This window comes from Ruditapes philippinarum, unplaced genomic scaffold (genome assembly GCF_026571515.1).
Source record: "Ruditapes philippinarum isolate M1 unplaced genomic scaffold, ASM2657151v2 ctg1395_1_1_1_1, whole genome shotgun sequence".
In the NCBI taxonomy this organism is placed as follows: domain Eukaryota; kingdom Metazoa; phylum Mollusca; class Bivalvia; order Venerida; family Veneridae; genus Ruditapes; species Ruditapes philippinarum.
Genome location: NW_026853889.1, coordinates 64758 through 88030, shown reverse-complemented (window position 1 = coordinate 88030; position 23273 = coordinate 64758). Strand labels below are relative to the sequence as shown.

At 33.3% G+C, this 23273-nt stretch overlaps 1 protein-coding gene across 1 annotated transcript; it reads left to right on the top strand.

Moving 5' to 3' along the window:
• Positions 1-705: 705 nt before the first annotated feature.
• Positions 706-23073, top strand: LOC132738257 (uncharacterized). The gene is made up of 3 exons (XM_060725725.1): positions 706-1176; positions 9019-9049; positions 20227-23073. Exons 1-3 carry the CDS (start codon positions 706-708, stop codon positions 22845-22847), a joined length of 3123 nt encoding a protein of 1040 aa, XP_060581708.1. The 3' UTR covers positions 22848-23073.
• Positions 23074-23273: the final 200 nt, after the last annotated feature.

Genomic DNA, 23273 nt, shown 5'->3' with positions numbered 1-23273 from the left:
GGTTTTGAGATCATTAATGGAGGTTACTCTCTGAACCCGATGAATGTAACAAAAAATTAGACTGAGTAATGGCCTTTTGTGATGTAAGAAAATTCGTGTTGAAGCTTTGCAAGCAAATCAATCTTTAGAATGACATTAATATACTGGTTGTATTCATTTTAAACTTAAACAGATAACATAAATTATTTGTAAAGTGTCAAGTGAATATGCTCGTCGATTATATGTTGAAATGATAATCGTTGTTCAAAGTATAAACAAAATATTTTAGGAAGCTTTTTCCGGAAAATACAGGCTTTAAAGCTGGACATAAATAATCGGTTTCATGTATTTCATGCATTTTACGTACTTACCTCGCCCTCTCAAGCGATAGTTTAAGCGGACCATGGGGAATATACTGTGATAGTTATGTTAAACTGTTAAACTAGGCACATTAAACTCAATGTTTTAATATTACACTTATGTATGTCTTTTGCATTGCAGTTAAGAAACAACAAAATACACATAAGCCAAGGAGACACAGTATCACTTCTTGAGAATAGAAATAAGGCGTTAATCGAACTTGACGAAAGAACAGCAGGATTTTTGCGTAAACTTGATGAGAAAGCATTAGCTGTACGTAATACATTAAAACTAAATGTTGATGAATTTAAGAATGCCGCTTTAGTTGATGTTGGAAACGCTGGGACATCGGTAAAGCAAACACTTATGTTAGAGATTACCACAGCCGGGGAACAGGGAATACAAGACATTGCTGGGAAGACTACTGATGGTATATCTGAAATTAACACAGCGGGGAAACAGGCAATACAAGACATTGCTGGGAATACTACTGATGGTATATCTAAAATAAACACAGCCGGGGATCAGGTATTACAAGACATTGCTGGGAATACTACTGATGGTATATCTAAAATAAACACAGCCGGGGATCAAGCAAAAAGCGATATTGATGGACAGAAAAGTGAAGCTATCTCTGAAATTTGTAATGCAAAAGACGACGTTTTATCTGAAATCACCAAGGCTGGTGAAGAAGCAAAAGCAGATGTTTTAATGGGGGCTAGCGCTGCTTCGTTTAATAAGCGCGTTCATGTGGTAACAAAAACATCACTTTTCCAAAAAGGTCTTATGAAGGTCAGAAATCTGTTCAGCTCTTCAAGTCCAAAGTCACACTTAAAGGTTCGTTTTCAATACTTCATATTAACTTTTATAACTTACCAAGTGCTTATCAAGTACATTGTCTATGTGTAGCAAAAGCTTCCAGTTACTCATTCAATTTCTGTCTTTGTTAATTTGTTTGCTTTGGTTGGGTCGTACGTCGCACAGTTGAGTAGAGGTCAAATGGTGACTTTCCGGCTTGAATGGTGGAAGAATACCTCAGATGTCCTTCCGTTCATTATTTCAGGCAGGAGCAGGCACGTTAGTAATACCATCAAAGTTCTAAAAGCTATCAAATAATCCACAGTTCGTAGTTGAATTCGACCTTAACGATAACGGGCAGTTATTTTAAAGTCAACGATCATAAAAAAGGGCTACTGTTATTGTGAATAAAATGAAATACAAGACCTCCCACTGAAATTGAGACTTCTGTTTAAATTACTGCGATTAATCCATCTATATCGATACTTAATTAATCATATTCATGTGATCATTTCTATAGGGGGTTTATTCTGTGTCGGTATCTGTAATATTATTCAAATTCTTTGAAAGTTTATGTCTAAATGCATCGATCATGACACTGTTATATCAAAATATAGGCTATAACTTGCAAATATTATGCTTGCACATAAAATATTTCGTGGGAGTTATCAACAAAGCAAGACCCTGTGTCTGTTACCCAGATCATTTTTCTTTCCTGTACTGGAAAAGAATAAGAACAATGATTATGCTTAATATTATTTACATATCAAATAAAGAATTCCTTTTACCCTTTCCTCTTTCAATTGCAAAACTTCTAGTGTTTGTAAATACTATAAGCACAGGGGCAAAATAATAAGGCAAAGTCAGCGACAATTATTTTTTCCGCGTACAAGATTTCGGCATTGCAGTTTTACATCAGAAGACTAAAAAGTATGTTCCTATCTAAGTCTTAACAAACTAAGCACACCAATGGACGGGTAAATTATGACCCAATGTTCATCGTTTCCTAGACAAATGACATCATGTCTAAGCTCAGGGCATTGAAGTTTCAGGAAATTTATAGAAAACTGAAATTGCTAGAACTATTACTAAACGTGATTCATACCCCCGACCGCCATCTTAACTTTTTAAAAATGATATGGTCTGAAGCAAAATTTTAGCTTGTCAATGACCTATTTATTGTTTGACGATATTACTAATGTGTACCAATAGTTGTACGTTGTTTCATCTGTGAACCAGTAATAAATAAAAATTGATTGGTTTGTAATCATCTTCTTCCTATTTTTTTCATTTAAAAAAATGGAAAAGTGGTATCATCAAAGTTTCAAGTTAACATCTCTTCTAGTTTCTGAGATGAGATAGGACTCTACAAAAATGATTCCTATATAATAGCTCCCCAACTATGTTTTGTGGGAATATAAAAAAAGCAACCGAAAATAACGTCTTTACATACAACTCTATTTAAAGTAAGTAACCATAGTAGCATGACTAATACTTCTGTTGTATAGGTCCACTAGGAAGTGCTACATTCAAAATATCAAGGACTTCGGCTATGCCGTTTCCCAAAATGTATTAATTTTGACACTAAGTACCAAACGAACGGATCAGTTTTGACTTTATATGACATTTAGTTTATACATTATATATATTTTCATGGCATTTTTAGACTTTTTTTAATAAACAAGTCTTTGTGTACTAAATGGCCGAAAAGACTGGAACTCAAAATGGCATGACTTATAAAAGATAAATAGATGTTCACTAGGCAATGTCGCATGTCCAATATCTAAGCTCCAGGTATTGCAAATTTACAAAAAGACCTATATTAATTTTCCTATGTTTGTGTTTGTTTATAAATGAAGTGACTCTAGGGGTGAGGCAAAGATTGACTGAAAGGGCATACTTTTTATAACCTCTGTAGAGGATCCCAAGGTAGAGCTAGAGATCAAAATATATACTCAGCAAAAATAAGAAACATTACAATATATAAACCGGAATTCCAGGGTGTGTTTATTATGCGTGATAAGCATGTCTACATAATTTTATTGACCTTCGATCGATTACTGCGAATTCACTTATATTCGTGGGCATGACATTTTGTGGTTTTAACACAACGGGCCTTTCGTGGGTCTGCAAATATATACCGAACTGTTTTTGTTCTTTTGTTCTCTATACAATAGAAAATTTGTGAAGTCGAGAAACTCGTGCATTGCACAATATTCACCGTAAACGCAAACATTTGAAAAAAAAAATCGCTTAATTGTGCACATTTTTATGGGGGGAGTGGGGTGATGACGACTTTGATTAGGAAAAAGGGTCGCTATATATATTAAAGTACATTTCATCAAATTAATAGAAATAAATTAGCGCATACGGCTGTAAGGACTCTCATAACATATATTCCGAAAAAACGATCTGACTACTGTTCTGGCGTTGAAGTTTATGTTTCGCCGATATTAATAGGTACAATAACGCACATTTAGCCTTTCTTTATAGTTTGTTTTTCGGTATACCTAACACATTTGCCGAAATATATAACTTCATATGATACTTGTTTTCGGCATTTATTTCCGCAACTATGTCTTACATACAATCTTGCATTAATTTAACAGTTCTGCATTATGGGATATATATGACGATTATATACTTGGTACATATCGAATCGAAGTCATCTTCTGCATCTTTCTTTCCCAAAACATTACTTTCACTGATAGTATAATTCATCTTAAGTATAAGACCTTTTTATCTCATTTTTTCCCAGTTTTTTTTACATTATGATTTGGACTTCGTATACCAGTACTCGCCTGTTATTCGCAAGAATACGACTTGCGCTTTCATTCTAGACTGCGTGCTTACATGCGGTCTTACCAAACATATGAATAACGGATGATACTACTTAAGCATACACCGAAGGAAAATTCTTCCAAACATGGATGAAATTTTAAAAACATTTAAAATCAGCCATCAAAAAAAAACACAACAAAACCCAACTTACATGATGGTATAACTACAATTACTAATATTTACTTTCCTTTGAAAAAGTCGTTCATTTTGATTACATTAAAATAGCCTGATAATCTATTTACCATGAAATAAATTATATATAAAGATAACGTTTTCCGTTTTTATGATTAAATATCTGTCTATATTATTAATATGTTATGTATTCATATAAATTTTCAAAATAATCTTACCTTTGCCTACTCGACAAGTTCTTCTTTCTTTTTCTGTGACTCAACTCAACAAGTATTTTACCTGACCTTATTACAAAATGCAAAACAATGAAAAACACGAGAATATTCAAATAGCAGCTGATTTGTGAACGAATGAATTACAAGAGCGTAGCGGATGGTATCTTTGCATGGCTTTGGAATGCTTTCTTAAACATGATGAAGTGCATAAATAATCTGTTTCTTGTGAGAAATATAAATAAATACTGAGTTTAAAACGGATGTATGGATAGAACTAGGAATGTGTCATCATGCCACGGATGCCCCCGCATGCAGCCAAAATTTCAGATGTTATAATATTTAGTTCCAAATTTGTTGTACAAATTATATTTTTAATTTTAAGTTCAAAGCCCTTAAAACTTTTCAATCCATTTTTATACAATGTTGAAATTATTCAGTCTTAACCTTTTGTAAATTGCATATTGCATATTTGTGACCAAAATAATGGCTACATACATTTCCACAAAAGTATGAGTGCTGAAACTGAAAATCAAAATGTTTCCAACATTCAGGAAAGATAAGTTTGTCCAAGTTCATTTAACCTCGACCAAATTCAAACTTAAACTGCTTATTCCTAAGATGTATCTATATGTTAAATTTGAGTTGAATGTGTACAACCATTTGGGAGATAATGAACGGAAACTTAAAATTTCTGATTTTTTTTCAAAGTGCAAAAGGTATAACTCTGTCAGTTATCATAAAACCATGACCAAATTCGAAATTGACCAATGCATTCGTATGACATATCCATATCTTTAATTTGAGTTGAATATGTACAACTGTTGGGGAGATAATAAATGGGAACTGAAAATTTCTTTTTTCCAAATAAGTAAAATGGGCATAACTATGCCAAAACTCATCAAACCATTACAAAATTCAAACTTGACCTGCACATTTCTTTGACATATCCATATGTCAATTTTGAGTTGAATGTGTAATACCCTAGAGAAGACTGAACGGAAACTGAAAATTTTATATTATTTTCAAAGTGAAAAGGACATAACTCTTGCCAAAAAATCATCGAATCATGACTAAATTCGAACTTGGCCTGCGCATTCCATTGATATATGCATATGTCAAATTTGAGTTGAATGTGTAATACTGTCGGGGAGATAATAGACGGAAACTGAAAAGTTCATATTATTTTCAAAGTGAAAGGGGATTACTCTGCACAAAATCAAGTGCGTGCTAGGGATATGTACGTTGCACAGCATTTTGGCTGTTTTAAGATAACAATATATAATCTTAGTACACGGTTGGGTAATACTGGAGCCGTTCATGATCGTCCGAGATCTGGTGCACCTTGTGTGACGCCACTAAGGGACGACCACGTCACTAGGCTGAATCGCCTTCACAGCCTGTTTTGTCCCGCTACAGCTACTGCTCGTCAGCTACATGTCAGTACCCAAACTGTCTGAGATCGCCTTATGCAATCCCACATTCCAATCCATGTCTGAAGAACATATACTGGTCAGATACTGAGATCCCGCCAGGCTATCCTGGGAACAGCGTGATTTACGCTGGACACAAACCAGTATGGTCAGGTTTCAGCGACGAATCTTGCTTTAGAGGCAGGCAAATTTATCGTCGCAGAAATGAACCTTTCACATATTGTTGAATCTGGGAAAGGGATAGGTTTGGTGGGGGAGTGTAATGGTATGGGGACGGATTAGAGGGGACCGAAAGACAAAGCTTGTGGTCGTGGCAACCTTACAACACAGGGATATGTGAATATACTGGCAAACACTATTTTACCATTCTTGCAGGCTTATGGTCCTTGGTTTATTTTCCACCAAAACAATGCAAGACCATACACTGCCCGTTTGACAACCAATTTTTTAGGTCGCAACCACGTTAACGTCTGCATCCCTGGTCGCAGTCTCTTCGAATATGAATCCCACTGAATCTGTCTTGGACGAATGTAGGCGAAGTGTGAGGACGCAATTCACAAGAAAGACAACGTTAACGACCTCTTTCGGCACTGCAGATGGAATGGCGTTACGTTCACTCCGTTAGGCGGAAAATTCGAGCGTGTATTGACAGTTCCGGGGGCCTCAGACGTTATTAAGTTATTCTTATAAACAATATTGGTTTTTATTCAAAGATTCAGAATCTCAAAGTCTCGTTAAGAAGTGATCCCATATTGTCGGATTCTATGTCAGGTCTGTCCGCCTACTGTTGACTGACTTAGCTAAATTTTCGACATTAATGGTCAATGGTAAATATTTTCGTAACATCACAGACTCTTGATATTTCGTATACAAATGCAACCGGCCTTTTCTCTCTTTGATCCATTTTTTTCTCTTTGACCTTTGTCCGAGCTCTAAAAACATAAGCGTTTTGTAGGAAGATTGCTCTCATAAAATAGAAGTGCAGTGCAAAAGAACCATAACTATATCTTGCTTTATTTTGGAGTTATTGCCCGTTGTTCATTTTTACACTTTGAACTTTGTCATTGACATATCTCTTACACATCAAGATGTATACTTTTTCTGTGTTGAAAACCTACTCGGGGAGCAAAACCCGGATCAAATATGCCCATTGTTAGTCCATGAAAAGTTTTGTTATTATTTTGCTAAGTATATAAGCTTGTGGACCATTGTAATTTTTATTTTCAGAACATAATATTCATTTATTAAGACTACTTTTAGACTAAGGATCACTATGTTTGTTTATGTCAAAATTAATACTGCGGTTGAGTAGGAAACTTATAATAACGGCGGGCGACGAACCACATACACTGCCATTACAAAAGTTTTCCTTTCAGTACGTTGTGCTCTGTCGAGCTTAAATGCATGCCAGCATCCAAATATTCTTTGTGATGTGTTTGTCTACTTCGAATTTGGAGTAACAAATCCCTTTTGAATGTAGAAATACTCCTATAACTTAAACGTATATCTTATTTGCTTTACATCAGTCATATTTTAGATATGAACTTGATACTTCATAGATCTTATTCAGGAGGAGTGCCGTTTGCAAGAATAGTATCTGTACCTTTCTTTATATATAGTGACTGTGTGTTTTTTCTTTTTGTCTGCAATACTTATTTTGTCTTTTTTATGCTATATTTAGTCCAGAGCGTACCTTGAATCGTGTTGAATCTTTAAAGCTATATAGATATGTTTAAGAAAGAGTGCAATGTGCAGGTATGATAACTGTACTCATCATGATTATGAGTAATTGACCTTTGATAAATTTTATTCTTTAATTTTGTCTGGACTATAACTCGATAATTATTAGAATAATCAGTTTGAATTTTTTTATATTTATACTCGTTTACATCTCAATTAGAAGGTGTGTTAGGCACAGTAGTGATACCCCGTCCAAACTGTTGTTTAGTTATTTCCTAAATCATGCTTATTTTTGTCTAGAGTGTAACACGAGAAGGATTTAAGATGTTTATTTCAAAGGTTGCTGAATCTCATTTAGGAAAAGTGCTAAAGTGTTATAGCTCTACGTTTTATATCCTTTAAGTTTTGCCCTTTGTTACTTTTTATGATAAATACTTGTTAGGAGCATGTCTTGAAATATCAGTTTGAACATTGATATGAATTAACTTACTTTTTCATATTTTTTTCATAATCTTAGTTATCGCTCTTGTTTTTTTGTTGTTTTTTTTTGCCTAAATGTTTGTGATGAACAAAACTCGATTAGTTTTGTTTTCTCGGCTATAGAGTTGTTAAATCGTCCATTCGAACGTCTGTCTGTAAGAGGTTAGCATAAAGCGGCAAGTTAAATGAATATAAAGTTTCATTTTTTCACACTAGAACAAAGTACCTGATCGTAAAAGTTATATAACTATTGCTTTTTTGTTTCGAAGTTATTTCCTTTTTATATTTGTTAATGGATATGGTTAACGCAAACCGGCAAGTTGCATTTATCTTAAGTTCTATCTCTTTTCATGACTTCATTGTTTAAACGTTTTACATAGTTTACATAGTTTACACGTTTAAATATCAATGGAAAGTTCATGCTATTGACAAAGTTTTTATGCTATCCATTTTTCCAGCAATTCACCTTTTATAAAATATAGGACCTGGTATGGTTAACTATTCTGGCAAGTTGTATTAATCTTAAATTTCTCCTAGAAAGTTTATTAATTTGTGATATCTCTCATATTTTGTATTGATCCACTAGCATTGAACACTTGTATCAAGGTTAATGTCACTGTTGAAAACAATGAATGTTTAACAAATGTTCAGTTCAGATTGAACTTGGGGACTGGGGTCAAGGTCAAATCTTTGTATTTATAATACTTGATATACTTTTGATGTAAGTTTAATATTTTTCAACTTCATCAAATAGCAATGGCATATCAGTTAACAAAAGATGATAACCTTCTCAAGTAATATTACTGTCTACACTAGCTTTTGTAATTTTCATTCATAACTAATTGAATGGGGATTTTTTTTTGGAAAAATGTTACTGACAAGAATTTATCCGGATATATCATCACAATAATCATATAAAATAATTATGTTGATTTATCGCCCTGTTTATAGGACATTCTTATTAGAACAATAACAATAATTCATCTTCATTTTCAATGACAAGATATTAATTGCTTTACATTTTGAAATAAATAACACTTAAATAGTTCATCAACCACAATCATACATATCATAATTTTATATGTTTTTCATTCTTTTTACAGGGATCGCCAAGCCGATCAAAGAAAGCTTCAAGTAAGTGAATTCACCTTTTATCGTTTTCAATTTTAGAAGGGAGAAAATAAATAAGCCCTCGTCCGCCCGTCCATGCTTCCGTCCGATTTCATATTGTGTTACAGCCTCTCGAAGTATTTGACCTAGAGTCTATAGTCTTTATAGAACGGTTTATCAGCATGTGTAGTTGTGTAGGTGGGGTTATGCATGTGGATTTGTTCAGTATTTGTTAAGTTGTTGTCCTTGACTGAGTAAAATTTGCAAATTACAACTTGTGTTGTGTTTTAGGAGGGAAAAAAGATAAGCCCTTGTCCATACGTGCATTCGTCCGTCTGTTTAAACATTGAGTCACAACATCTAAAAGTATTTGACCTAGAGTCAAGAATCTTTACTGAAAGGTTTTTTCAGTATGTGTACGTTGGGTTTCGCATGTGGATTTGTTCGGTATCGTAGAGTTTGTGTCCATTGTGCGTCAAAAATTGCTTTCTTAGCTACAAATGAAAGAAAAAAATAGGCAAGCTTGGCACAAATGATCATTTGGTTGGCGTTGATTATTATGATGCAGATTATTTCGGTTGACGTCAAAATTAGGTCACTAGGCATAAAAAAGATTAGCAATGTAGTGTCCTCTGGGCCCTCTTGTTATATATTTTGATAGTTATTAAGGTCAAAAGTCACAATTCCTTGTTGCTTGTCATGACATAATCATTAAAGCTATGCCTTAAAAGCCAGTGAATGGTATGACAGGGCACACTTGAGTTTCATAAAGTTTAAATAATGCTTTAGAGCATGTTAGATTGTTATCAAATGCACAGGAAGAGCTGAGTAAGAAAATATATGTCCTTAAAGAAGCAATACTTTATCAAAGCAGTATTTTGCTGTCATAGAATATGCAAAATAAATTATTTCTTTAAACTGTCAAGATGCAATAAAGCAAAAGATGGTTCAGGTAACTGGACTGTGAGTTACGTTCTGGAAACAATACCACCACTACAACATAAATAATACGCTTTTGAGAAACTGAAATAAAAACATTTCTGGGACATAATGGGCCTTTTAATGAACTTTAACTAATGTCTTACATTGTATTTTGCCTTGGGATATCATCCGGAAATTCCAGTTTTGTTTTTCTTTTAAGTTTGTTTTTATGGTGTGTACGATGTCAATAATAAAAAGAGAATAGTCAATCACAATGCAGATGCTATTCAATGTGCAATACAGTGATCAATAAACCTACAAGAACACTCATTCCAAGGGTTCAGATCTTTTGACTACTTCAAAAACAAACCACGTTGTTGAATATAACGCTATTCAACGTTTTTATCAGTATTCTAATTCCAAGTGTCCAGATCTTTAACATACTTCAGAAAACTGTCCTTTAGGATGATAAAATTGAAAATAATGAACTTTCTTATTATATAAATTAACATGAGCTCACTTCATTAAATTGATGGTTCATCACATGTTTCCAATTTTGATCCAGTTTATAAGTTACATGAATGAAGATGCAAAGTATTCCAAAAAGGTTGAAACATCAAATTATAGTTATTATATAACGATTGTCACATATTACATGTCACATAACGCGCCTTAAAAACTTAATTTGAAACCGCATTGTTTCTTCAAATTATCCGCCATGCTGCTGTCAAATGAAATGGAAAGTTTTCATAAGCTAACTCAATGCGCGTGGCGTCATGGTTGCAATATGTATACTTACAAAATGTGATAAAATTGCGTTTTAATTGCATAATTGAGAGACATAAATTGTCAACGAAAAGCATATTTCAGTTGTAATTCAATGTTTTTTACCTGCTTGGAATACTTTCTTGCGAATGGCTAGAAGCTAAATGTATATACTTGTGGAAGTTTTGGAAATTTCGTTGGCACAAAACATGTCGACCTAGCAATTTTAAGGTATTTTTTTCACGGTTGATAATCCATATATCGTAAATGAAGATAAATGACTTAATATTTTAATGGTTACTAAAAGATATCTATTGTGCTATGTTTGTAAGTTTAAGTATGAAAATATATCTTATATTAAAATGCGACAGTAAAATGTTGACTGTGTCGGGTGAACACGATACGTCGAGTTATATCCTTTGTATATTTTTTATATACGAGTATAAGTAAACAGTTGGTGGACAGTTATTTTATTCTTGATACCAAGGGTGATTATTTTATGATAATTTGGTCATTTTTGACATGGCAAATGTGCCAAACACCTTTGACTTGAGGTTTGAGATATCAGGTTCGAATACCGTTCTTGGTACATGGATGCCTTCCTGACGATATTTATAATTATTTTAGTTTACACTGTGATGGTTGCCTCTGCACTTTAATACGTTGCCGATAATTATTTCGACTTGGATGGTTGCAAAGTTATATCAATGCGTATAAAAATAAAACCCTTTTGTGAGTTTCTAAGTGATCGCTCTACGTGTTACAATGACTGTCTTAACGTTAAATCGGCACACTATTTTGGCACACTTGGAGCACACTATTTTGTGTAAAAATGCAAGATGTATGCCACCAACTACTTCAATTGGAAATGGGATTGGTTGTCAAAAAATATTTTCATTAATTTTGTTGCGATCTATATAGAAACAAATTAATTACGGCCACATTTAACGTATGAAATTTCAAATGCTGTCATTTTAAATGTTCAGCACATGTAAGGACGATCATTGCATTTACTGATACAAAATATATATATTTGCAGAAAAAAATGCCAATAAGATTGCTTTTTGAATGATACTTCTTACATCATATTCTGTTTTATCAAGATATACAATGCAAGCACCTATAAAAAAAATTTGTTTGTCCATGATTTACTGCTGATTTAACCACAATTGCATGTTAAGCTGCATGTGAAAAAATCCACAAAAGCAAAATGACAATATAAGGATTGGTTCATTAATGTTAGTATTTCTGAAAACGTTTATATTGTGGGAACACGATATAATTGCCTTATAACCATCTCGTTATCTTCATTTTGCTCATCATGCATCGTGTATATGTTGATGTATGTCCTTACTAAAATACAAGCCGATAACTTGTATTTCTATAAGTAGTAATAGTGGTAGTAGTGGAAGTGGTGATGGTGGTGGTGGTGGTGGTAGTTGTGGTGGTTGTGGCGTGGGTGTTGGTTGTGGTGGTGGCGGTGGTGGTGCTGGTGGTAGTGGTAGTAGTAGTAGTAGTAGTAGTAGTAGTAGTGATCGTAGTGGTAGTGGTGGTAATGGTAGAAGTGGAAGTATATTATTTTCATTATTATTATTATTATTGTCTTCATCATTATTATTATTATTATCGTTATTATCAACAATAAAATTAATCATTACCTTCCATCTTAAGCTTTATTATTCTCTGCGCATGTGCAACCGGAAAGCGCAAATTGGCGCATTTGTCGCCTTGTCATTCAGCGCAACAAGCAAATTCGTTCAATTTACAGTTGCATGAAAAAAACGCGGAATTATTGTCCTCTATGCATACAACATAACATACTTCTTCACTGGCCATTACTCTGTGTGTCTAACCAGAACAAGGCGACGATATGCGCATCTCCTACTAGAATTGATGGTTCCCATAAAGTTTCGTTGAATTCCAGCAAGTAGTTGCAGATAACTAGCACGGAAACAATCATTGCTCTGCATGCATACCGCATAAGTAATAAAGGGCCATGCCTCTGAGTAAATGAGTCTGATCACACAAGGCGACGGTATGCGAATCTTCTCTTGTTATTAAATGTTCCCATAAGGTTTCGCTGAATTCAAGCGAGGAGTTGCAGAGATGTAGTGCGGAAACTATTTTTGCTCTATATGCATAATGCATAACTAATCAAGGACCATAACTTGTTGAAGTGTCTGACCGAAACAAGGCAACGATTTGCACATCTCCTCTTTGTATTTATGGTTCCCATCAAGTGTCGTTGAATTTAAGCCAAAAGTTGCAGATAACTATCGCAGAAAAGAAATTCGGTCGGATGGATAGACGGACGGAAGGACGATAACATGGATGGACCGACAACGCCAAAACAATATATATACATCAACAAATCACAGTTCAGATATGCACAGAGCAACAAGAGGATATAGCAATAATATGCCGAGCAACAAAGCGCAAATAAGCCATCCGTCAATTTGAGCTGTGATAATATGCCGCATGACAATGCGCTGTTTGGCATGTTGCGCTTGGCGACAAGGCGACAAAGCACCGTTTGGCACTGTGTAGTCTTGTCGCCAGCGACACAGAGATGCGCAAAGATGTCACGAATCAGCCACCATATCTTTCTCTATCCAAGAAACATTATCATACAACAGACAAAACAATTGAACTAGTACAATACAGAACGAATGACCAGTGTTCATGATATTGAAGGGCTGAGCTCGTCAATGCATATCAATGACGGAAATAGCCGAGTTCACATGAAGTTAAACATACACTGTATAAAATAAACATTCGAATACAATAAAAGATCGTTTCCGCTTGTAAACTATTGAAAAACCACAGCTGCCATTTATACTTTTTTTAAATATGTGACATTAACAATAAGGAAAATTGGTGATGATTAAATAAATTATTGATTTCTGCTAGACTATACATTTGACAACAAGGTACAATGAGTTTCTAATTCTTAAGTATTACAACCAAATGGACAACGTTATGAATCAATCCACCATCTTGAGTTTAAAATAAAAAAAAAGTGAAAGATCTTAATATTGTTTGCATTTATTGGACTGTTGTTACAATTATAGCATGTAGCCAGAAGAATATATGCACATCATCACAGAAACGCATATTTGTATTCTTTAGAAATGTAAAATTGGTGTTTAAAATGGAGCATATTAGATGTTTAGTTACTGAAAAAAATTGCGCTTCACATGCAGAAATGTATTGTAAAATAAGCGAAATGTTGACTTCCATAGAAAATACTACCATTCTATAATTAAAAGATTATTCATGTATATGGCAACGTCAATGTCAATTTGTTAAAATTGTCAAAATATTGTGATAACTTTGTGGGTTTTTTTTTATTTAAACTCAAACAAAAAAAGAAAAAGAAATCGACAAAACCAACATATAGAATTATTTTTTATGTGACCTTGACCTTATATTGACCTATATCAAATTATTGAAATTTGCCTAAAATAATTCACAATATCATTTATATACAGATTTGATTTATACTTGACAAAAGAGCACATAAAACGAAACCGACGTGTTAAATAGTCCTAAAATAATTTTTTCTTTAGGTAACCTTTACGTAAAGGTCAAAATTTTAAAACTTGCTAAAATGTCATAATTGTGTTACTGGTTTTTAAATTGAATTCATTCTTGAACGAAAGAACCTGGCAATGTCAAATATGAAATTTAGGTTATATTTTTTGGAGTATTCTTTACTACAATATTCTTATTTGATGTGTTTGACTTTAGAAATACGAAAAAGACGAGCGTGGTGCGCCAGACGGTGGTGCAAGTTTGTTTTCGTATACAAGAATGTTTCCTTGATATAGAGTGAGCACAACTCAGTCGTTACATTTGGAAAAGTGTAATCTATGGTGGTAGACAGGTGACATTTTCCATCTCTTTGTATATATCGAAGGATTTATCTCGTTATCCTTTCCTCGACATGATGATCTCGTCAACACGATATACTCCTTCGTTCCCACCACGTTCCCAAGGCATACTTTTTTCGTGATCAGGAGATATTATTTGTGTCCCAAGAGATAGATAAAAAATGGACATGTCATATCTGAGCCACCATTATGTATTTTACTATGTCTTGTGGTCATTAGACAATATCTCATTGAAACGAGATAGTATTTCGATGGAACGAAAAGAAGTGCATTTGTCACCTCTTCGTCTTCGTAAACAAAATCAATGATATTTAATATGAATGCAAATTAAGCTATTGAAGCTTCAAATTTAGACTTAGTTTACATCTTTCTGTACAATTTAAAATACAAATAATGAATGTAGGATTGAAACAAAAAAGATCTTCAAGTCAAAACGAATGTTTATAAACAAAATGAATACCAAAATTTTAGTTTCTCTCTGTTTTTAGTTTATCGTATTTTCAAAAGCAACGATGTCAAATAAAACAAAGCCTTCATTTAAGTATATAAAAGCAGACTTTTGTTTAATTCCAGCTTCTATAAAGAATTTGATAACACATAGGGTAGATATCCGTATTAGTATTTGATAGGTGTTTTTTCACATGTAAGAACTAAAACTAATTTCCAAGAATGATATGCCATTTGATGTAGGTTTTGACCAATAGCCAAAGATAGGATCATTCGCTCGCTCTATTTTTCCAGAATAGCGATTATAATTATCGAAACACGCTTTTGACTCAAATCAGGCTAAGGATAACGCAAACAATTTATTTCTGAGTATATTTCTTTATTATCTTTTGCATATCTTTCTGAAGTTCCCTGTATGATTTATGTAAAGGAAAATCAAACGCAGACTCAAACAAACAGACGCCCCACTTTTTATTGAGTCAAAAATAAATAAATGAGTTGTGTTCAATACTAAATTTTATTTTACAAGTTCACATCTGTTGAATCTGTATTGAACGTGGCGTCAAAGGTTTTGCAGCTGAATACATTTCAATGTTTGACATTTCGACAGAACTGTGTTGCTTTATATATAATAAAACATTGATATAAATAGCCCTTAAAATGGAAATGAGTGGAGTACGCTATGCATTACATATAGACATTTTTTAACTCTGGAAATGAAAAAGAAAAAGGAGGCTCTATGATATGCATTTGGTATGGATGTATTAAACTTGGGAATAAGAACAGAGGCTAGATTTGATCCGTAATTGTGTTTAAAACAGTATTATTATAACTACAATAAATGTTTCAGGCCCTCTTCTATTTTCCCTCAATTAAAATTCCTTTGGCAGATATTATCATAGAATAGTCTTGTTCATTTTTATTAGTGAAATATTCATTGAATTTTATTATTGTTTATGTTTTTCCTTTATTTCGTTTGTAACATACTTCAATATTTCGGCAAGGGTTCTATTTAAAAAGTTATAATCTGTCGTGAATAGTTATAACGAGTTCATTAAACAGCAAACTTCTTTTATAGAGAACAAAGTGAGATTAATTCATAAATAAACAGCATTCGTGTATATAAAACTTTATAATACTGCACCCCTTTTCATTGGATAATCGTGACGTTTCTATAGATTTATATAGACGTCTGCTGTCAATTTATGAAGAAATCTCTTCTTTCTTTTAGAAACGAGTTTGCTGTTAAAAATGTACGGATTTATGGCGTTATATAAAGGGTTATTTGCAATATAACCCTAGCCTAGGGGCTCTGCAATAAACGGCTATATAACCTGTCAAAAATCTTTTAAAAGTGATTAGATTAAAAACACGTATAGGCAGAGTTTTCCATCAGATATTGTTTTCACTTGAAATAACGTTAGAATATGATAAAAACCACATTTCAAGTGAAAAAATACTGATGGGTCACCGATCTCATTTTCTGCAAGTGCATTTGATATTTTTTTACTTAATTGGGATTCTCTCAGTGGCAGATAACTTATACATATGTTTAAAACACCATCTGTTTTCCTTTTGCTATGTTTTTAGTTTATTTTTGCACATTAAAAAACGAAACTGTTCATTCCATTTTTTTTAAATTTCTTTTGAGACAGCCTCGTGTTTCGATGCTCTTTCTATAACTAATAAGGATGCTTTGGCTGCAAACTGTATTTTGGTAAATTAAATGTGGATTACTGCCGTGATATGAAGTGAAACTATCATGTAAACCCCAAAATAAATGAGCCAATATTAAGGCATGCTTTGGAGTGCGGAAAATTAATACCTGCACTCCAGTTTACGCACCATACACGTACGTATAAATATACGATTAACTCCGACACAATTTCAACAGAGAGGTTCCAAAACTATGGTACAAATATGAATTGGTGTTCTCAATAGTATACTGTAACACAGTGACATCCGAGATACTTGAGATTGTTCTCAATATTCAAGAAGCGTATTCTGATAATCTTTACGAGTGGGGCCTATCTCTTCAAATATGTTTGTTGTTGAACCTGGAACTTGCGGTCTCTTTACAAATATGTTTACAAATAAAATAAAAGTAGAAAAAAAACACAAACAAAGAAAATTCAGTAATAAAATGAAATAGTTTGTTGAACATACGTGTAGTAGATTAGTTTATGATATTACCGGCCAAAGGCATTTCAATGGAAGATGAAAAAGGAACTCGAACATATATTTGTATATATAATTAAATTGTTTTAACTTTACATTATTTAAACACGTTTCTCTGATGCCAAAGTAAAAGAAGGTTATACGCCATTGAAAAATGCGTCATGTGTCAAGTTTAACCATCCAAATTGACACCAATGCTAAGGCCCACCGCACTGCGTTACAATAGAATCCACCTCCGTCTGCGTTGTATTCATTGTTGTCAACAAAAAAAAATCAACAAAAAAATATATGAGTGTTTTGTGCAAATATCATACACACGATGTGGGGCTGGTACATTAAGAGATCGAAATGCTTTAATTTGAACGCGATAAGGCAAACGTGGTGACGCCTTGACAAACTGTACGGAAGTGTTTGCATAAATGACAATAAATTGCCGCGTGTGCGTGTTTTAATTTGGAAGAGTACATATGTGAGCTCCAGTCTCAATAGGTGTTTCAAGTAGTCAGTCAACAGCAAACGGCCATACTTTATCATCAGCTTCTGTGACGAAGCTATGTTAAGTGTAGTATTAGCTATGTCTTTCTAATTTAGAGGTGTTCGTCTGTTCGAAGAAAAGGTCGAGTTATTGTGATCGCTGCGACGTCGTCGTCCTGCAGAAGATTTAATGTTGCCCATTATTCAAATATTTTAAAAAGTATCGACATGAAACACGGAATACTTACCTGCCATGACAATTCTAAAGACTTTAAGAAATACAGATTTGTTAGGCATAATGTGCCCTATAAATAAATTAACTATTTTTTAAATAAAATGTGATTTGATTATGTTCACACCATACAGTATATATGTTATGTTTTTATTTTTATATTATCTTCAGACAAATGGCAATAAAAAGACATACAATATAATAGCATATATGACGATATCCATAGTTGCCATATATATAAAGTAATTGTAGTGATGTCCTTTTGAAACATATGGGTATGTAGTTTTAAAAAATGTTGCTGTGGCTCTGATAAATATGGTGCTGTAGCTTTGATACATTGCAATTGCATTTTGTTTTTATATTGTGCTGTGGTTTTAATAGATGCTGCGATGTAATGGGATTTTGATAGCTGTCAATGCCGTTTTGATAGATGGTGCTGCTTTTTGCCACGGGTGGATTTATTTGTTACGTTTAGTGTACATGTTGCGTGCGCTGCTTGTCAATTAGGCGCTGCAAAATTATTATGTCCGCGCATTCGTTAATTGTCGTTTGTTCTCGTGGCAATTGTTGTGTATCGAAAGGTTCAATATAGAACGCTTATAAGCAGAAATTCACGAATACGTCCGAGACAAATCAACGTTTTTCCGAGGGTACCGGGTTCGAGTCCTGGTCAGCCTGCACATTTTTCTCACCCTGTGTCACTTTGAAAGAAGGAACTGTGGTTTTGATAAATGGTACTGTTGTTTTGATACATGGTATGTGGTTTTTAGTTATGGTAATGTGGTTTAGGTAAATACTGTCATTTTATATATAGGACTGTAAACTAGTAAGATATATGGTAATGTCGTCTTGATATATGATGGTATGTTTTTGATTAGGCGGCGTCTTATATATAAAAATAGTCAGTTTTGCTGAGGGACAAATTGTACAAATTGCTTGAAACTGTAACTTTCTCTGAGGTTGCTCTATGTAATAAAATGGTGTATAAAAGATATGTCATAAATGGTACTTACCAATGGAAGCAATTTTGAAAACACTTGGAATGAATAACTTTTATTTCTTGTTTAAAAATGAAACCATTGTTTACAAGCGCTTGCAATTGTATAAAAGCTATTTCTTTATGAGATGAAATATTTTAGGAAAATAATGATACTCAGATCAGATCTTACATTAATTATAATACTTGCGATGCACATATATGTAATAATATCATGTATTGCTCACTGCATAGTGACTGTGAGAAACATATGGGTAGATCTATATTCCGGGCACAGGTGCTTGAAACAAACCTTTTTTACGTTCTATATGTGCTATATACTATAATCATAAATATACATGTATATAGGCCGATTATGTAAAATATTTGATTATGTGACTAGCGCTGGTGATTCCGGCAGATTGCCGATGCTGGTCCAAGCTTAAAAAAACATCAGTTAAGTTATATTCTCTATTTTTTCTGTCAAAAACTGCCTCATCCCTCCCCTCATTACCGTGAGGCTTTTTTAATATCCGCCTCTGTTTCTGTAAAGTTTCATGACTCAAATAGGTTTTTTAGTTACGCGAAATTTGAATTAAATTTAGGGCAATACCACTTCAAATAAATATAACGGACCGACACATAAGGGCAAAACTAAATGTCCCTCCCCACTATGCCCAGTGAGGGGTAAAATTATTCAATTGTGTGATTATGTTTACAAACATGTACACAGACAGTGCAGTATAAAATCTAGAAGCGACCTTAAAACATCTTCTTTTTTAACACGGTAGTGTATCTTTTTAAAAGATATTTCTTGTTGCTTCACTATTGTCATATGAAAGTCTATTTTACATTGATGTTTATTACAGTTCAGACAGTGCAAATATTTCCTTCCTTGCATTTTCATATTTACTGTAGCATTAATAGCAATTCGCTGCCTAGAAAAACTTATTTTTCAAGATATTTTCAAGAATTTGTAACATTCAGATAGAATTGATGAAACAAACCAAGAGAGATGCTACAACAAAGAGGTATTCTAAAAAAATGTTATATGATACTTCGAGTTTTTAAATGAAATATGTGTTCGTCTGCTACTGTAAATTTAAAAGTTTGCAGACGAACACATGCAGTTTTCATCAATACGAACTGTGCGTTCTATTTATCTTACTGTTGTTAGTACAAGAATATCAAGAATAACTTAATTCAATGTCTTTATTACTTTGTTACTGTTTAAATGTACTGCAGTATGAAAAACATAAGCGCCATGACTCTATAGTATCTAAATGAAAAGTTGTGATTTGTTTTTCTATTTCAGAACTGAAGAATGAACTAATTACATGGTACAAAACCAATCAGAGTACAGTTCCTCTTTCACCACTCACAGATGCTGTCCCTACCCCTCTAGCCGGGTTCTACATTATGCCAGAATTTGACATACATACTTATCAGACAGGTGGAAGGAAAGAAACAACTAGAGTCAAGTCGTTACAGGACCTGTTTATATCGGGTAGAAATATTTCACAGGAAATATACTTATCAGCGGTCGCTGGATTTGGTAAAACAGCGTTTTCGAAATATCTCGCATTGACGTGGTGTCAAACTCATCAAAAGGATGAAAATTATAAGCATTTTAAAGAAGAAGAGTTGAATGCGTTATCTGGCTTTGAGTTTTTATTTCTAGTTCTATTGAGAGATTTAGCTAAAGTATGTGATGTTGACGACATGATTGAAGAACAACTCATACAAAATCTCCCTTGCTCGTCTTCAATGCCAGAAGGTCTCTTAAAGGACATTCTACGTGATGAAAAATGCCTTGTTATATTAGATGGACTAGATGAATGGACTCATCCTGACAACGATTGTTCAAGACTTCCTAAAAGTATTCCACATCGATATGCGCGTGAAAAGTGTGTAATCTTAACAACGACTCGGCCATGGAAGCTTGGAATGTCAAACTTGAATCAAATAGGCGACACAGTAGAGCTAGTTAAACTAAATAAAGACAATACCAGGCAGTTAAAGTGTAACGCAATGAAAATGTTGAATAAGAATTTTAAAGATAGTGAACTGAAAAATGAAGTGTGTAGATTTGAAGAAGCAATCAGTGACCATGACCTTGAAGATATGGATTCCACCCCGCTCCTATTGCTCTATCTTATATGTTTATGGGTTGAAAAAATTCCAATAGGAAATTCAGCAGTTGAATTATATACAGGCATTATTCAGCTCCTTCTGTCTAAAACAGAAAAGTTACATGGGAAGTTTCATTCATCATATAAAAAATATCCGAGTAACGTCCCTGAATGTTTCAGAAAACATAAACATTTCTGTAGTTATTACATGTTTCTGTTGACCATTGGGAAACTAGCTTTTTATACATTGTTCGGTAAAAAAAAGGAGCACACATTAGTTTTTGATGCAAATGTTGCTGAAAAATATCTTAATCAAGAAGATTTAAAATCAAGCTGTCTATCAGGAATATTATCGGAAAGTAAAGTGAAAACATTAATAAACGAAAGTTCTAAAATCTCATTTTCACATAAAACAATGCAAGAATACTTTTCAGCAATATTTATAAGTTTTCAAAATACAAGTGAAGTCCAGAAAATCCTATTTTCTAAAGAACGCCACTGTTTACAAAATATTCTAGACATGTCAAAAGTGTTTGTCTTCATCAGTAGCATGAACCCTAAATTAATGTCTGTAATATCAAGTGATTTAATGCCTGTGATAAACAATGATGAACATACAATTAAATACAGAACTTGGACAAGTTTTCATTATGAGTACAATAATCAATTAGTAGATATACAAGACATGTACATTTCTAGCGCAAAAGAAAGACAGGAAAACAAAGACCTCATATTTTGTTTACAAGATTTCATCATTAATGAGAAATGTAAACAAGAAAACTACTTCAAACAATTACAACAGCTGTGTCAACAAAACAAAGAAAACATAAAATCGATAATGATACAAAATAAATGTATTTGTGGTCTACAAGAAATTATCAAATTATTTACGCTTTCTGATCTTCCACATATAGAGAAATTATTATATTATGGAGAAATTGTAGAAGAGGAAATAATGAGCTTGTTATTGAACCCTTTAAAATGTTTATCTGTATTAACAAGCAAATGGGAAAATCATAAATTTTTAGGTAAACGTTGCCGGCTGTCTGCAGAGATAAATAGACGACTGGTAAGATTACAACACCTGGAGTATTTACATATACAAAGTTTCACTATGACCCACGAGGTATTGGAGACATTGTTAAATTTCCTCACTAGTAAAAAATCAATGAAAGAAATAAGATTGTATGGTTTAAACTGTAGTGATCATGATACTTCATGTAGGGGATTCAACCTTGACCTGTCTCAACATTCACAACTAAGATGTGTAGGATTTGGCAAGATACCTGTGTCACAATTAAACATGGATGTATCGTTGTTAGAGGAATGTATTGTTGGTAAATTATATAAACCTGGTGTTGTGTCATCTTATCTCAGTCAACTACCAGCAGCCAGTAAACTAGACACATTGTGGTGTAGTAAATTAGAATCTTCCAGTGACATAGAAACAATGCTACAAACATTATCATTGTTACCTCATATAAAAGATGTTAGGTTAAAGAGAATGAATCTAGGTGAAAGATCATTAACACTGTCACCTCAAATGATCAATATTGAACGTGTTTACTTGTTTTATATAACAATTTCTTGTTCAGTGTTACATGATCTCATTACTGTTATAAACAAAATACCACATACAGTGACAGTATTAATGGAAGGTTGTGATATAAAACCTGAAACAGAATTTAAAAAGTTTAAAACATTTATAAAACAATTAGACAATTTTGTGGTCACCTATGATGGAACTTTGAAGTCTGAAGTGTACATGTTTGTGTTCAAGACAACAACAACAAACTTGAAGTAAACAGTACTGAGTTACCTTAAATGAACTATGAAAAACAATTAATAAAAAGATTATGAGACAAATGACAAGTGAAATAGACATCAGTTTTTATTTTGTGTCTGACATTTAATCAATACTCCGCTGTACATAACCGTTGTAAGATAAATTTAACAATTTCAAAATATAATTGGAAACTTAAATTTCTTCTGTGAGGAAAACAACTGTGGAACAATGCTAGATGTATTCAAAACAAAGTAAGTGGGGTTTTTTTTGTTGTTTTTTTTTATAATCAGCAATTTGTTGCTAATACATGTACATGTTGTCCCTGGGTCAGGTTGCAAAATAAGTCTTACTATAGGGGATTTCAGGTCAACTCAACATTTGGCAACTCATTACATGCTATTGCGCACTATTAAGTAACTTGTTCGTAGATTTTAATTTAAAAAC